Below are 17,144 nucleotides of genomic sequence, written 5' to 3'. Positions count from 1 at the left end.
AACTAACCTAACGACATCACACACATCCATGCCCGAGGCAGGATTCAAACCTGCGACCGTAGTGGTTGCGCGGTTCCAGAGTGTAGCGCCTAGAACCGCTCGGCCACCCCGGCCGGCAGATATCGATCCATGTTGAAACATCCTCATATGGATGAGTGTGTGGAATAGCCTCCACAGATGGCAATGCAGGTGCTGACTCCGGCATCCAGTCGATCGTACAGAAGGAGAATGGGATACATTATGCCACGCCTGCTCGGCATGTTCACATAGTTCTCTAAGAGTCGTTGGCTGACGTGTTGTACAAGTCACTTCTAGTCCCATCGTATCGCAGCGTCAGCACTGGCTGTATAGCAGGTCGGCTCCAGCTTTCCTGCCGTGGCCCGGGCGGAAGGAACGGAAGTTACCTAGACTATTATTATTTTGCTATAACTCACCATATAGCCGAGATGCTGAGTCGCGTTATGTACAATAAAAATATTCACACAATCATAGCTTTCGGCCATTAAGGCCTTTGTCAGCAGTAGACACACATACACACACACACACACACACACACTCACGCAAACACAACTTGCACACACGTCTGCAGTCTCAGAGAGCTGAAACTACAGTGCGAGCAGCAGCACCAGTGCATGATGGTAGTGGCGACTGGGTGGGGGTATGGAGGAGGCTGGGGTGGGGAGGGGGAGGGATAGTATGATGGGAGTGGCGGACAGTGAAGTATTGCAGTTTAGACGGAGGGCAGGACAGAAAGTGAGGAGGGGGGAGGGGGTAAGTAGTGGAAAGGAGAGAAATAAAAATAAAAATAAATTAAAAGACTGGGTGTGGCGGTGAAATGACGGCTGTGTAGTGCTGGAATGGGAACAGGGAGGGGGCTGGATGGGTGAGGACAGTGACTAACGAAGGTTGAGGCCAGGAGGGTTACGGGAACGTAGGATGTATTGCAGGGAAAGTTCCCACCTGCGCAATTGAGAAAAGCTGGTGTTGGTTGGAAGGCTCCATATGGCACAGGCTGCGGAGCAGTCATTGAGATGAGGGATTTGTTTGGCAGCGTGTTCAGCAACAGGGTGGTCCACTTGTTTTTTGGCCACAGTTTGTCGGTGGCCGTTCATGCAGACAGACAGCTTGTTGGGTGTCATGCCTACATAGAATGCAGTACATTGGTTGCAGCTTAGCTTGTAAATCACATGACTGGCTTCACAGGTAGTCCTGCCTTTGATGGGATAGGTGATGTTAGTGACCAGACTGGAGTAGGTGGTGGTAGGAGGATGTATGGGACATGTCTTGCATCTAGGTCTATTACAGGGATATGAGCCATGAGGTAAGGGATTAGGAGCAGGGGTTGTGTAAGGATGGACGAGTATATTGTGTAGGTTCAGTGGATGGTGGAATACCACAGTAGGAGGAGTGGGAAGGATAGTGTGTAGGACATTTTTCATTTCAGGGTACGACGAGAGGTATTTGAAACCCTGGCAGAGAATGTAATTCAGTTGCTCCAGTCCGGGATGGTACTGAGTTACGAGGGAAATTCTCCTCTGTGGCCGGACTGTGCGACTTGGAGGCTGTGGAAGGCTGGAAAGATAAGGCACGAGAGATTTGTTTTTGTACAAGGATGGGAGGATAATTACAGTCCTTGTAGGCGTCACTGAGACCCTTGGTATATTTAGAGAGGGACTCCTCGTCACTGCAGATGCGACGACAATGGGTGGCTATGCTGTACGGAAGGGACTTCTTGATATGGAATGGGTGGCAGCTGTCGAAGTGGAGGTATTGCTGGTGGTTAGTAGGTATGATATGGACAGAAGTACTGATGTAGCCATTCTGAGGTGGAGGTCAAGAAAAATGTTTCAAATGGCTCTGAGCACTATAGGACTTAACATCTGTGGTCATCAGTCCCCTAGAACTTAGAACTACTCAAACCTAACTAACCTAAGGACATCACACACATCCATGCCCGAGGCAGGATTCGAGCCTGCGACCGTAGTGATCGCGCGGTTCCAGACTGAAGCGCCTAGAACTGCACGGCCACACCGGCCGGCCGGAAGTGGCTTGTTGGGTTGAGTAGGACCAGGTGGAGCAAATGGGGGAGAAATTGTTGAGGAATGTGAATAAGTTGTCCTCACCTTCAATCCAGATAGCTAAGATGTCAACAATGAATCTGAGCCAGATGAGGGGTTTAGAATTCTGGGTTTTTAGGAAGGATCCCTCTAGATGGCCCATGAATAGGTTAGCGTAGGATGGTGCCATGCAGGTGCCCATATTCGTACCGCGTATTTGTTTGTAGGTAATGCCTTGAAAGGAGAAGTAGTTGTGGGGGAGGATGTAGTTGGTCATGGAGACTAGGAAGGAGGTTGTTGGTTTGGTATCCATAGGGTGTCTGGAAAGGTAGTATTTGATAGCAGTAAGGGCACGGGCATTAGGAATGTTAGTGTACAGGGAGGCGGCATCAATAGTGACGGGGAGGGCACTGTGTAGTGAAGGAAAAGGAACTGTGGAGAGTCGGTCGAGGAAATGGTTGGTATCTTTTTATTGTGCCTATCGCGACTCAGCATCTCCGCTATATGGTGAGTTGCAACTTTCCTTCTCTGTTATTGTTACATTCCATCCTGGAATTCCGATTGTTTGATTATTTTGCTATGGTAGATACAAATTGCGCAATATACAGAAGATTTATAACATCACTTTCATTGCATGTGAGTATATTTGTAGCACGTAACAGATTTTTTGTCGAGAAACCGTGATTTTTACAGCACTGGCATCACGGAAACAATCAAGGGAACGGCGAACCTGGCGAGTGACGGGAGCGACGGCCGGCTGCTCGTGTCTTTTCCTCTCACAGGTGAGTGGGCCCTCACATAGACAACACACACTGTACTCGTGCACACCTCAAACAATGCGCCGTATTCGCCAGCAACCTCTGATTCATATATTAAAATAGCATTGCAGTATTTTGGGTATTCACAAGTACTTAACGCTGGCTCACTTATTCCCAAAACTGCAAGGGCTGTTCGTGTATCACTGTGAATTTCGCACTAACGTGGAACGGCAATTAAGGGGGTCGAAAGTAATTGGCACCCGCCAAAAGAATACGACCACCGCGTTAGTGAAATTCTTAGCAGTCAAGCACCTGGGGAACTTGGATGTAGGCCATATATATTGTGTCGTCTTCTACGATGAATCTTCTCCAATTTCTTCTCTTTTCCAAATCTTATTTTCTCTGCTTCTTCTTACGAGGTTCTCCTCTTGCGAATTCGTCTTCCTCTCTACATTATTGGTTATTACAGGCCTCAGAATAGATATACCAGGAATACAGATGTCGCCTTATCTCTCAATACTACTTTCCTCGTCTCATGTCTTCAACAAATCACAATGATGAGAATTTTTCCTTTGATCTCTTACCAATAAACAGTTCTCTTCTCGCTAAAATTTGTCAGCTTTTTCGATTATACAATCTCGTCTTGTAATTCGTTCTTCGCGGAAACCCCACACTGTCTCTCTCTCTCCTTTCGGGCTCAGGTCTAGAATTATAACGGAATTACTTATACACGTAAAATAAACAGATATGCATTGCTCAAAATTTTCCAAAATCATGAGAATACAAAAATATACATAATGTAAAGAAAAACAATACAGAAATGATGAAAATTAAAAAAAATAAATAAATATAAGAAGCAGTATGGAGGCACACATAAAGCCTTGGCCAAAGTATCCTGTCAAAAACCTACTTCGACCCTTGAAAATCTTAGCATACAGTACCCAGATAGAAGAAAGAGCTCCATTGTTGAACGTGCTCGAGCTGTGCAGGCAGCAGGCAGCAGCTGCCGTAACCCAGCGTACTGCTGTTGCATAAATCATGTAGGCGATATAAAAAATTGGAAATTTGTGGTTAGACCTTATGAGACCAAACTGCTGAGGTCGTCGGTCGCTAAGTTTACACACTACTCAATGTAACTTTAACTTACGCTAAGGGAAACACACAGACCCATGCCCGAGGGAGGATTGGAACCTCCGACGGGGGGGAGCCGATTGAAATGTGACAAGGCGCCTCAGACCACTCGGCTTTTCCGCGCGGCAGCGATAGATGTCTCGTCAGTGGCAGCCGTTTCTTTGTGATGCTCTTGGACGAAATGACACTCTAGAAATGACACTGTGACAATAGCGTGCGGTTACAGTCACGGGTCGAGAGATAGGCTTCTTTTCATAGGCAGAAGATGGGAACACGACGATTTGGACAACACATGTACCTATCCCAGTACATTCTTAAACTATCTTTCTTTCTTTCTTTTCGGTCAGTTTTTCGCTCCCTCTGTGACTGCACTCTTGGGTGAGAAATACATCGCTATCCCCTAGATACAGTTCTGGTTAATAGCATTAAAACATAATACATTTGGATCAGAATTTTGAAACAGCTCGTAATGCTGCACTACTGTCTTGCATAAAGCGTTACTTCGCTCTAATGACGGTTCTCCTTTTTCAGTAGATAACGTTACAGAAGTAGGTTCTGCTGTGAAGTACACTAATAAATCTTCGGTTGTTTCAGCGATTGTGAAGCAGATTTAAACTAATTTGTCGTTTTGTCTATATTACAGTTTATGCGCGTGAATGTGTGTGTGTGTGTGCGAATTTATTTATTACAATCCACATTTTGGATACATTAGATCACCATCAAACAAAAGTTTTTCTTACATTCTCATAACTACAAAACTGCAAAAATTAAGTTACTAACTTCTTCGCCGGCCGCGGTGGTCTCGCGGTTCTATGCGCGCAGCCCGGAGCCGTGCGACTGCTACGGTCGCAGGTTCGAATCCTGCCTCGGGCATGGATGTGTGTGATGTCCTTAGGTTAGTTAGGTTTAAGTAGTTCTAAGTTCTAGGGGACTGATAACCACAGCAGTTGAGTCCCATAGTGCTCAGAGCCATTTGAACCATTTGAACTAACTTCTTCGTAAACTCGGATGCTAAATGTGTTTTACTTACAGGTTCTCTCAAGGCGCCCTACTGGATTCTGGACACGGACTACGACAGCTACTCCGTAGTATGGTCATGTAGCAGCCTCGCAAACATCGCTAACGCACGTAAGTTTCGCCTCTGACAGCCCATGCAATTTCAGCACAGCTACAATTTAAGACAATTATGTTTTGGTTTCAATGGAAGAAAAAATATCTGCAGCTTACCATCATAACTGAGTAGACACACTTCTTCTTCATAACTGAGCCGCTTAAAATTTAAATGCCCGCATCTCGTGGTCGTGCGGTAGCGTTCTCGCTTCCCACGCCCGGGTTCCCGGGTTCGATTCCCGGCGGGGTCAGGGATTTTCTCTGCCTCGTGATGGCTGGGTGTTGTGTGCTGTCCTTAGGTTAGTTAGGTTTAAGTAGTTCTAAGTTCTAGGGGACTTATGACCACAGCAGTTGAGTCCCATAGTGCTCAGAGCCATTTGAACCATTTTTTAACCTTAAAATTTAAATAGTTTGTCACCATTATCATTTAATCTCCTACCTGCCAGTTCCTGAACATACGTGTTGAACAGAGACATTATTATACAGACAGACCATTGAACGATTTCATGAAGCGACGTATTCACCAATATAATGCAGTAAATTTAATAAAGCCTCATATTCACCAGTCGTCTTCTTCTTCGTGAAACGTTCCTGCCTATGCAGCTCGTTCAGAGCCTCTTTCAAGTTTTCTTTTCCTCCCTCAGTCTATCTTTAAGCATATTCTCCCATTGCAGTCCCCTTCGGTTCACACCATCCTTCACCTGCTATCTCCATCTTGTTTATGGTCTTCAAATTGGTCTTCGTCCATGGTTTATCCATTCGAGTTCTCTCCTTGGAAGTCTCTCTGGTTCCACTCTTTTATGTGGCCAAACCATTTAACCCTATTTTTCTGCCTACTTTCTTTTTGGGGCTTGATCTGCAGGGTGTTGCATATTGTTTCATTCCTTATCTTGACCCGTCTCGTCTTACTAGGATTCCTCGTAGAAAGCGGAACTCTTTTGCTTGTATTCTACTCAGATCTTTCTTTGTCCAGATCCAACATTTTCGCCACATGTCAAAATTGGCGGATACTACGACTTGTATGTCATGATCGTTGCTTTCTCTAGTGTTTTCTAATTTCTAATTATTTCCGATATAAAATAATAAAATTTCGTCCTTGATGTTTCCTTCCTTGGTTAATTTACTTCCTACATATTTGAAAGCGTTAACTACATTAATAAGTTTTCCATTGCAACTTATACCTCTCATTTTTTTCATTTTTCATGCTGCTTTTCATTATTTCTTTATTCATCGTGTCCATGCTCGCTTCTTCAAATACTCGTATTTACTTGTTCTTTCAATTTTTGCTCAGACTTTATTCAAAATGCGTAATGAATTTAATTCAGACTAAAAGTCCTTGTACAGGCTTGCAACCTTTAGGAGTGTTATTATTGGAAAGAATTCAGTAAGGCTGTGTAATTTCTTAAAAACAGCTGCTGCTTTTTTTCTGAATTTATTAACTATCATGACACGTTTTGGATTTAACCCTTCATCTGTTGATCTATTATAAGCAGACAAAAGTAACAGATATTTTACAGAAATGCACATTTCTTGTAAAAGTCAGTTCCAAACAATATTCAAAAAACCTAGAATCTTCCATCGAATTAAAATAAAATAATATAGTACCCCGTTTCTGTCCGCCGCTCGTGGTCTCGCAGTAGCGTTCTCGCTTCCCTAGCACGTGGTCCCGGGTTCGATTCCCAGCGGGCTCAGGGATTTTCACCGTCCCCGAGACGACTGGGTGTTGTGTCATCATCATCATTCATCCGCATTAATGGTCCCGGGTTCGATTCCCAGCGGGCTCAGGGATTTTCACCGTCCCCGAGACGACTGGGTGTTGTGTCATCATCATCATTCATCCGCATTAAGGTCGGAGGAAGACAACGGCAAACCACTTCCATTAGGACCTTACCTAATACGGCTGTGCGGGTCTCGCGCATCCTTCCCCTACGCTCTGTCAAGAAGCACGGGACTTCTTCACTTCCATTCCATCTTGTTTTCACTTATCCCATTACCTGAGATATTGACAACATTTCACTCTTGGAATTTTAAAGTCGCCTAATGTTACACCTATTTTGCGCTGGATCAGGTAAATAATGACGCATGAGTCTTTGTTCTGTTGTACAAATGAAGTTGCAAATTCATTTGTGAAGTTTTAACTGTATCTAATGTTGTACCGTTTTGCACTTCGTTCTGTGAATAACGACCCAAGGACTTTTGCTTTGCAATAAAAATGAAAATGTATTGTTATGTTAAGTTACATGGCCAGTGTACACTGTAACAGATTTCAGCTGACAATAACTTGATAATTTTACATACATATACAAATAAAAAAAGCCTTATAAAGATTTTTATACGCTGGTTTTACATAATATATCACTTGCACTTTTATAAGTAAGATAGGATTTCTGCCCAAGTAGGGCAAGCAGTATTTTAAATGTTCTTTATATTGACACGCATCTTTTGCAATTCTTCCTTAACAATTTAAATGTAATGCTTTGGATACGAAGTTGTATGGCGCTCTTGAAACGTGCACCGACATGGTTACGCCACCTAGCATGACAGAGCCTTCCTCCCAGCGCACGCGGCGCCGCTGGCCGTTGCTTGTATGGTACTTGCAACGGTCGAGGTCGAACTGTGCAGCTGACGGTGCTACCTTTTATTCTGTCAGTTATTCATGACAGTATTTGATGTATACATCCGAGTCGCATGTATTAGTATCTAAAATGATATGTATATCAGCACCAAAAAGCTTTCTGTTCTTGAATCTTGTTCGACATTTATAAGAAATTTGTATGTCTGTGAAACCCGTAAGTGTTGCGAACAGACATCACGCTGTCGCTGGGTATGAATTTTATCTCTCTTGCGAACAGAAACCAGACTGTACCGAGTTTTTTAATTGTCTGCCTATTGTTTTTCTGCTTCCTGTGTATTTTATTAGCATCATAAACCCTTTGTTTTAAGTTCCACAATTTTCCGACATTTTACCATTTAAGTCACCGATTTTATTGACAGGTTTTATTATTTATTGTCTTTATCTTTTTAAAACAAATTATGTAATCTGAAGAGCGGCGTATTAAGCTGCTGCCATCCCGCCCCCTTCTGGGGGAATTTAAACTCAATAAAGAAAAAAAAAAGAAATCTGTGAAACCCGTTACATAACATGTGCTACTTTTGTCTATTTGTAGCAGATTAACAGATTTTGAATTAAAGGGGGTAGGACGTCAAACGGGCCAACCTGGAGCAGGAGAGCCACCACAGGACATTTTAATTTCCACTGTATATACTTTTACAAATGAGTTCATAAAACTTTGTCAGCATGACCAGGAAGGATTCAGGATCCTCACTCATAGCAGTGGAGTTTGAAAAACATAGTAAAATATTTTATTTTACATGTGAAATTTCATCATTTTTTCACTTACTATTGCTACATTTGTTGCTATACGTACACTTTTCTTCATAAGTAAGAGAGCTAGAATTTTCCAAATCTATTAAAAACTGATGTAAAAATTCAGACAGTTAACTGTAAAATTTGAGGTTTTTCTAAACATGAAGTTTAAAATGTAGCCGCTCATCCATTTTTTTCGTAAAGTAAATGAATTGTTGAGTTTCATACACCTGGAAGTATGTAGAATGAAATTTTCATTCTACAGCGGAGCGTGCGCTGATATGAAACTTCCTCGCAGATTAAAACTGTGTCGGACCGAGACTCGAACTCGGGACGTTTGCCTTCCGCGGGCAAGTGCTCTACCAACTTTTTTTTTTTTTTAATTCTCATTTTGTTCGTTTTCGTTCGTTGTACGTTCACGGGGCGGACGTCGTAAGACATTCGTTTAAGTTCGTCTTTGATCGGTTATCTCAGTTTTTTTTATTACGGAGGGCTGCTAACCCTCTGACCGAACACGCTGAGCTACCGTGCCGGCGACTGAGCTGCTCTAGCACGACTCACGCCTCGTCCTCACAGCTTTAATTCCGCCAGTACCTCGCCTCACACCTTCCAAACTTCACAGAAGCTCTCCTGCGAAGGCAAAAGTCCCGAGTTCGAGTCTCGGTCCGGCACACAGTTTTAATCTGCTAGGAAGTTTTACCTGTACGTATGGTTTGTATGCTGTGCAAAATTCATCGAAGAATCTCTGTTACTTATGAAGAAAAGTGTACCTATAGCAACAAATGCGGCCAATAGTAAGTGAAAAAATGATGAAATTTCACATGTAAAAATTTTTTTGTTATGTTTTTGAACTGCCACTGCTATGAGTGTGAATCCTGAATCCTTCCTGGTCATGCTGACAAAGTTTTATGAATTTATTTGTAAAAATATAGATAGTGGAAATTAAAATGTCCTGTGGTGTCTGTCCTGCTCCAAGTCGCCCCGTTTGACATACTACCACCCTTAAACGCTAAGCATGTCATGAGAGTTCAGAAAAAAATTGCGTCTGTTTTTAAGCAACCGCACTGCATTTTTAAATTATTTCCAATAGTTGTACACATAATTATTTGTTCTAGCAACAGTAATCTGATTTGTTAGCGTGTATGAATTTCTTATTAAACATATGCCTCTCTTAGGCATTGTTATGCTTCTATTACGTACGATTTGACGTTTCATGGGATCCTCAGCATTCGTGTCTTTAGGATGTTCACCTGGTTTTATGGTGGTAATTATAGCAGATAGTTTTTAATAAAAGTTCTGTCCCATGAGATGTGTCATAGGCATCGAAACTGAATGGAACAAGAAGTTTAAAAATGATTTAATATCGTATGATGCCGGCCGGCCAACATCCAGATTTCAAAATTCCCTGATTTACATAGCGGTAAAATCATGTTTCTCTGTTCAGTCTTCTTTTGCTTTTGCCTTAATTTCGTATCTACACGGGGTCGGCACGTTGTCAGAACTGAGATTTTTAATGTAGACGCCGGCCAGATGCCCTCCCTGTCCCCATCCCTTTACCTGCAGGACGGACTGTGTGTACCCAACCAACTGCATCTAATGTCATCCATGTGAAAGTCTGCGAACATTGTGAATGTTTGCGTATCGTGCAACTGGTGCGTTATGTGGTACCAGCGCGGTATCCACTTAGTAGGATGCGGAATGGGTAGAATATCTCACTTCCATACTGGTAAATATAATGCCATGAGAAAATCGCTCGATGAGTAGTAATTAATTTAAATTTTTTCTTAATTTCACTCTTAATATTTCTAAAACAGTACTTACAACACCCATGACTACATAACATTCCCCAATGTTTCTGCAAGCCGGGGTGGCCGAGCGGTTCTAGGCGCTACAGTCTGGAACCGTGCGACCGCTACGGTCGCAGGTTCGAATCCTGCCTCGGGCATGGATGTGTGTGATGTCCTTAGTTTAGTTAGGTTTAAGTAGTTCTAAGTTCTAGGGGACTGATGACCTCAGATGTTAAGTCCCATCGTGCTCAGAGCCATTTTGAACCAATGTTTCTTTGTTGTTCCATTAGGTTTCTGAAACAGAATTATTCTTACATTTTTCATAATATTCTTCTCAATTCTTCCCTAGTTTTTTTAATTCAGCACCTGCATCTCACTGAAATATGGAATTGTCAGTTTGTCAAAAACTCTTATGAACAACCTATCGTGTTTTTTTATCCACAATGTAGGCATGTTTACATCATCAAATTTTGCATTATCATGTTCATTTCATTTTTAGTAAGGTATAGAGATGTCACAGTTAGATTCTGGTTATCAAGATCACATAGAAACCGAATACAGTTGTAAATCGCAATTTAAAATACTTAGCATAATACATGCTAAGGTAGTTGTTAATAAGGATGATTAATTCCGTATCAATCTTTATCAGAGCCATTTCCCACACTGGTTTCTTGCCACAGTATGATTATTCCCATGATCCTAGTATTGGTACCTGAACTGTTGTGAAATATGTTGTTGTGAAAGGGAAAGGCAGGAGCATTCCCTTACATAATATTTAATATTGCTCACATTGTTAATAAAATTTGTGCAAATTCTGAAGTTTCCTGGTTTTGTACCTCAATTAATCTCGACAACGTCTTTTCCAGAATTCTCATGGCTCCTCACAAGAGACAAGAATCCCAGCAGTGAAACAATCCAACGCATGTTCTCAGTTTTAGACAAGAACAACCTGGAAACAAAGTCATACATCAAAACAAACCAAAACTGTAATAATTAACTGACGACCAACCAACTCTAGATCGATCGATTCAAACTATCTTAATAGCCATTGCAATCACATTTTTATGTCTCTTACAAAATATTGGTACAGTAACTCTTTGCGATGTAAAATAAGTATTCATAAGCGGTGTATTCCTTGAAACAAATCAAATTAATGTCTTCATTTGTTATGTAGAACTGTAGTTGGCACTGATTTAGTTTTAGCAGAAATTTTCAAAAGAAATCCAATATATTTCTACTTTCTGTTTTTAGAACGGTCATAAGCAAGTAAACGTAAGTGCAAGACCGCTTTATGGCCTCACACCAAATGAACATTTGTATTTTGAAAAGTGAAAAATCGAAAAATTGTGGACAGTGTTACAGCTATACATAGTAAGCGAGTCATGAATTGGTGATCGTTTTTATCTGGAATGATTGTTTTAACAGCTGTATCTCGTCACCTCCGGTAACTACGTTTCATCTTTAGCTAAAGAAAATAAAAAACTCATTTATCGTAATTCTAGTTTCTAGGAGTATTAAAAGTTCTTTTTGATTATCTGCGTGCGTAAATATCTTGAAATATCTCTTCCAAGCACTAAAAGTAGCTAAGAAAATTGAATTAGCTGTATCACTTTTGTGTCTCTGAGACACCCAAATGTATTTTTTTTCTTTTTTTCTAAACTGTCACCATTTTATTTCAATGTGGAGTGAAAAGTGTTTACATCACAAATGCTTGCAAAGGTACTATGTAATGAAATGTATTCAAATACAATTATTACACTAAATTAGCTACGTTTATTTTTTGATAGTAGCCTCTGGAAAATAAGTGTGAGTAAAATGAAGATTTGGTTGTAGTGTTCTCTTACAGGACGAGATGGGTTACAATGCTAAAGCGATCCTGCGAACTTTGAATAGAATTACTGTGGCAGTTAAAATAGGATCAGCATTTAAACGTGGACCCCAAACCATTGCAACTTGATATCTTTCGTACGTACCAATTAGCGGTGAAGGAAGCGGTATGTGACAGAGGAAAGTCCTTGGACAGATAGAGGACAAAACCTCAGATCACTCGATTTGTAGTCTGACACTTAGCCATTACGTCACCTCTCAATACCAACTTCTGAAAAAGAAACCGTAATTTCAACGTTATTACATCAAAGAAATATGCAGTCCTTCCGGGTTACTGGGTAGTTATATCTTAGGTTCTTCGAAGACACACCTCGTGAATGGTACAGTGATACATGTAATGAGGTACCTGCTATCTACAATATTTTATTACAGATTGGATTTAAGACAGTGAACATACCTACCTTGCCATTTCACTGTTTTTTCCCCACCAGTCCTCTGATTTGGTATGGCCCGCCACGAATTCCTCTCCTGCGCTAATCTTTTCATTTCAAGATAGCACTTAGCACAACGTCCCCAATTATTTGCTTGATACATTCCAGCTTCTGTTATCTCCAGCTATTTTTTCCTTCTACAGCTCAAGTCCTACCAACATGTTCGTCCTGTTTTCTTGTTCTCCCCAGTTTCTGTGGAGAAACTCCTCATTCTTTACCTTATCATTTCATCAGATTTTTAACATCCTTCTGTAGCACAATATATCAAAGGCTTTTATACTCTTCTTCTCTGGTTTTCCTGTTGCCCATGATTCACTTACATACACTCATGTTCAGAAGCAACAGAACACCTTCAACGACTAGAGGTAAGACATTCATATCCAAAGGACATGTACATTATTATGTTCTGCAGAAATGATTAGCATTTCAGTCACAACGGTCAGCATGTGCCCTGTTGCCTACTAGGCACAGGGTTGACCATGGGCCCAATAACTTGTTCCATGCGCCATGGCATCGACGCGTATAAGCCGCGAATGACGCCCTGCGGTATAGTCATCCATGCCGTATTCACCTGGTTAAAATGTTTATCTTTGGTGGTCGGCACTGAGTCACAGCGCTGCACCCGTCGATCACCATACCCCACACATTTTCGATTGGCCACATGTCTGGTGATCTGGCGGGCCAGGGCAAAAGGCTGACATCCTGTAACACCGAGAAGGCACGTTTTCGTGCAGCAACACGTGCTCGTTCAGTTACTTGCTGAAAAATGGCGTCTGAAGTGTTGTGCAGGACCGAACGGCTATGGGTCGCAGGACACTCACTTAGGTCACACTGGTCACAATGCCCATGGGCACGCACCAACTGGAAAAAATGGCTCTGAGCACTATGGGACTTAACTTCTGAGGTCATGAGTCCCCTAGAACTTAGAACTAATTGAACCTAAGTAACCTAAGGACATCACACACATCCATGCCCGAGGCAGGATTCGAACCTGCGACCGTAGCGGTCGCGCGGTTCCAGACTGAAGGGCCTAGAACCGCTCAGCCACTCAAGCCGGCGCACCAACTGAGATTAGTGGTTGTACTCAACAGCACCCCACGCCATAAGGCCTCGAGTTGGCGCTTTGTGTCTTGTGCGAATGCAGTCACTGTGATGCCGCTCAGCCCGTCTGTGGCTAACCGAAATACGGCCATCATTTTCAAACAAACACAACCTGGATTCTTCCGAAAACACTATCTGATGCCGTTCCTGTCCCCAGTGATGTCGTTCCATACACCAGTGCCGAACAGCACGTTTCTGCACATTCGTCAAACGTAGGTGGAGAACTGGATGACGCGCACGTAACCCGTGCCATAATAAACGGTGACGGACTGTCACCCCTGATAGTGTACGACGTGTTACACTGTTCCACTTTGCGCCAGAGTCGAGGAGGACGCAGATCTGTCCAGCAACACCATTCGAATGAGGTTTCGACCTTCCCGGGGAGTGGTCTGCGTGGTGCGACCTAACCCATCTCGTCGTCTTCTACGTCTTCTACGTCGACGGTAGTTACTAGACAGACCTGTGTAACTTTTTCCTATCAGGAGCATGGAATAAAACCAAGCATGGTAATTGTGTCGAAACTGTCTGTGCCCATATTCATTGGAGCCGATTTCATGTGTCAAAATCGTGTTACACTCAGTATGGACGAAGGGTATATGATGCTCGGGAAGGTACGTCTTATTTTTGAAGAAAAATTCCGACATGAAGAAATGCCAGGCGTTTACAAACAATGGACTTAGCAAATGGATCTGTATCAATCGGATGAGGGACATCCCCGGTATAAGTCAACAGAAGAAACAATACCGGCAGATGACGAAGTAATGGTGGAAATTCATCAACAAATATATAATAAACTGCCACAAGTAAGGGATATTTCGGAAACAGATAAAGCCGAATTAGAGGGAGTGTTACAGCAAAATGCCTAGATATTTATACAAAAACTAGGTGCCATTAAAAATGTTCAGTACGAATTTAAGGTTTGAGATTACAAGCCATTAAGAGTACCGCCTTATACTATTCCACTGAGTTACCGAGGGCAAATATTTTTAGAATTGCACTAGATGCTAGATGATAACATTATTGAAACTTCAATTTCGCGTTTGTCGAGATCCAATGACTGTTAGCAGAATGCGGAATCGGTGGGTTCAGGAGGGTAATACGGAACGCTGTGCTGGATCCCAACGGCCTCGTATCACTAGCAGTCCAGATGACAGGCATCGTATCCGCATGGCTGTAACGGATCGTGCAGCCACGTCTAGATCCCTCAGTCAACAGGAACAGTTCGACGATGTTTGCAGCAGCATGGACTATCAGCTCGGAGACCATGGCTGCGGTTACACTTGACGCTGCATCACAGACAGCAGCGCCTGCGTTGGTGTACTCAACGACGAACCTGGGTGCACGAATGGCAAAACGTCATTATTTTTCGGATGAATCCAGGTTATGTTTACAGCATCATGATGGTCGCATCCGAATTTGGCGACATCGCGGTGAACGCACATTAGATGCGTGTATTCGTCATCGCCATACTGGCGTATGACGCGGCGTGATGGTATGGGGTGCCATTGGTTACTCGCCTCGGCCACCTCTTGTTCGCATTGACAGCACTTTGAACAGTGGACGTTACATTTCAGATGTGTTACCCTTCATTCTACCCCTGCGAAACCCCACATTTCAGCAGGATAATGCCCGACCGCATGTTGCAGGTCCTGTACGGGCCTTTCGGGATACAGAAAATGTTCAACTGCTGTCCTGGCCAGCACATTCTCCATATCTCTCACCAATTGAAAACGTCTGGTCAACGGTGGCCGAGCAACTGGCTCTTCACAATACGCCAGTCACTACTCTTGATGAACTGTGGTATCGTGTTGAAGCCGCATGAGCAGCTGTACCTGTACACGACATCCAAGCCCTCTTTGACTCAATGCCCAGGCGTATCAAGGCCGTTATTCTTGGTTGTTCTGGGTACTGATTTCTCAGGATCTATGCACCCAAACTGCTTGAAAATGTAATCACATGTCAGTTCTAGTACAATATATTTGTCCAATGAATACCCGTTTATCATCTGCATTTCTTCTTGGTGTAGCAGTTTTAATGACCAGTAGTGTATGTTAAGTGCAAAGCTATTGCTAGGAAGATAATGTCGGTGGATATTAACTGCAGGAATATGATTTTCGGATCATCTACATGAGTGGTCCATCAAACATAGCTCATATCCCCTCCAGATTGCCGGAAGGAGTTAACGAAAGCAGAGTGAGTAATACAGAAGAAGAAATGGCTCTGAGCGCTATGGGACTTAACATCTGTGGTCATCAGTCCCCTAGAACTTAGAACTACTTAAACCTAACTAACCTAAGGTCATCACACACATCCATGCCCGAGGTAGGATTCGAACCTGCGACCGTAGCGATCACGCGGTTCCAGACTGAAGCACCTAGAACCGCACGTCCACAGCGGCCGGCACAGAAGAAGAGCAGGTAGCAATATATTACTTGAAAAATGTGTCTTTTGAATGTTACGTCACCAATACATTAAAACAGCTAGGCAGGGAACAAGATAAAGACCCAAATCTCGCCACAGATAAAACTATGTGGAAAAACTGTGGATCAAGGGCCATTAGACAATTCTATGTCATAAAGGACAATGTTTTGTGCTACAGACGTAATACAGGTACAAGTTTATGGTGGCGTGCATACCACAGGATCTCATAACTAAATACATTTGGTATACTTATTTGAGTAACAGTTATTTTGAACCTAGGAAATGTTTTTTTAAATTAATGATATTTTGTCACTTCGCAAATATGGAGCGAAGAATCAGACAATTTCTGGCCAAATGTAAGAAATGCCAGAGAGCAAAGCATGTAACTTTTAAAACGAGACAACCAATGTTCCCTATCATTCCGGAGAAACTGAGACACATAGCAGCAACAGAGCTCATGGATCCGTTATTTAAAATACAGAGAGGTCATGTATTCATTTTTGTTGTCCTAGAATTAACGTTGAAATACAACACGTTTACCTCCTTGAAGAAAGCGACTGGGTGCAGTATCAGCCAAGCTCTGACACAAGGATTTCCTTCGACAGGTTGGTCATGTCGATAAAATGCTGTAGGACAATGAGCCACAATATCGTTCAGCACAATGGCAAAATAGTCTGAAAAGGCATAAGGTTAAAACCATTTATACTCTATATGATCAAAATTATCCGGACACCTGGCTGAAAATTACTTACAAGTTCGTGGTGCCATCCATCGGTAATGCTGGAATTCAATACAGTGTTGACCCACACTTAGCCCTGATGACAGCTTCTACTCTCGCAGGCAGGAAGTTCAAGTTTTCTTGGGGAATGGCAGCCCATTCTTCACGGAGTGCTGGACTGAGGAGAGGTATCGATGTCGGTAGGTGAGGCCTGGCACGAAGTTGGCGTTCTAAAACATCCGAGAGATGTTCTGTAGGAATCAGGTCAGGACTCAGTGCAGGCCAGTCCATTTTTTTTTTTTTTTTTTTTTTTTTTGGTCATCAGTCTACTGACTGGTTTGATGCGGCCCGCCACGAATTCCTTTCCTGTGCCAAC

General features: G+C 42.6%; 1 protein-coding gene across 1 annotated transcript in view; it reads left to right on the top strand.

The window, feature by feature from the left end:
- Window positions 1-11,973, top strand: part of LOC126195091 (lazarillo protein-like) — a 41,738-nt gene extending 29,765 nt beyond the window's left edge. Inside the window, exons 4-6 of the mRNA XM_049933556.1 lie at window positions 2,751-2,839; window positions 4,979-5,074; window positions 11,077-11,973. Of these exons, the coding sequence (XP_049789513.1) occupies window positions 2,751-2,839; window positions 4,979-5,074; window positions 11,077-11,207 (316 nt within the window). The 3' untranslated portion in view covers window positions 11,208-11,973. The remainder of the gene's footprint in view (window positions 1-2,750; window positions 2,840-4,978; window positions 5,075-11,076) is intronic.
- The last annotated feature ends 5,171 nt before the right edge of the window (window positions 11,974-17,144 follow it).

The sequence above is a fragment of the Schistocerca nitens genome, chromosome 1, assembly GCF_023898315.1.
Source record: "Schistocerca nitens isolate TAMUIC-IGC-003100 chromosome 1, iqSchNite1.1, whole genome shotgun sequence".
Lineage (NCBI taxonomy): Eukaryota > Metazoa > Arthropoda > Insecta > Orthoptera > Acrididae > Schistocerca > Schistocerca nitens.
The sequence above is the reverse complement of the archived record's forward strand: the minus strand, read 5'-3'. Positions and strand labels throughout refer to the sequence as shown.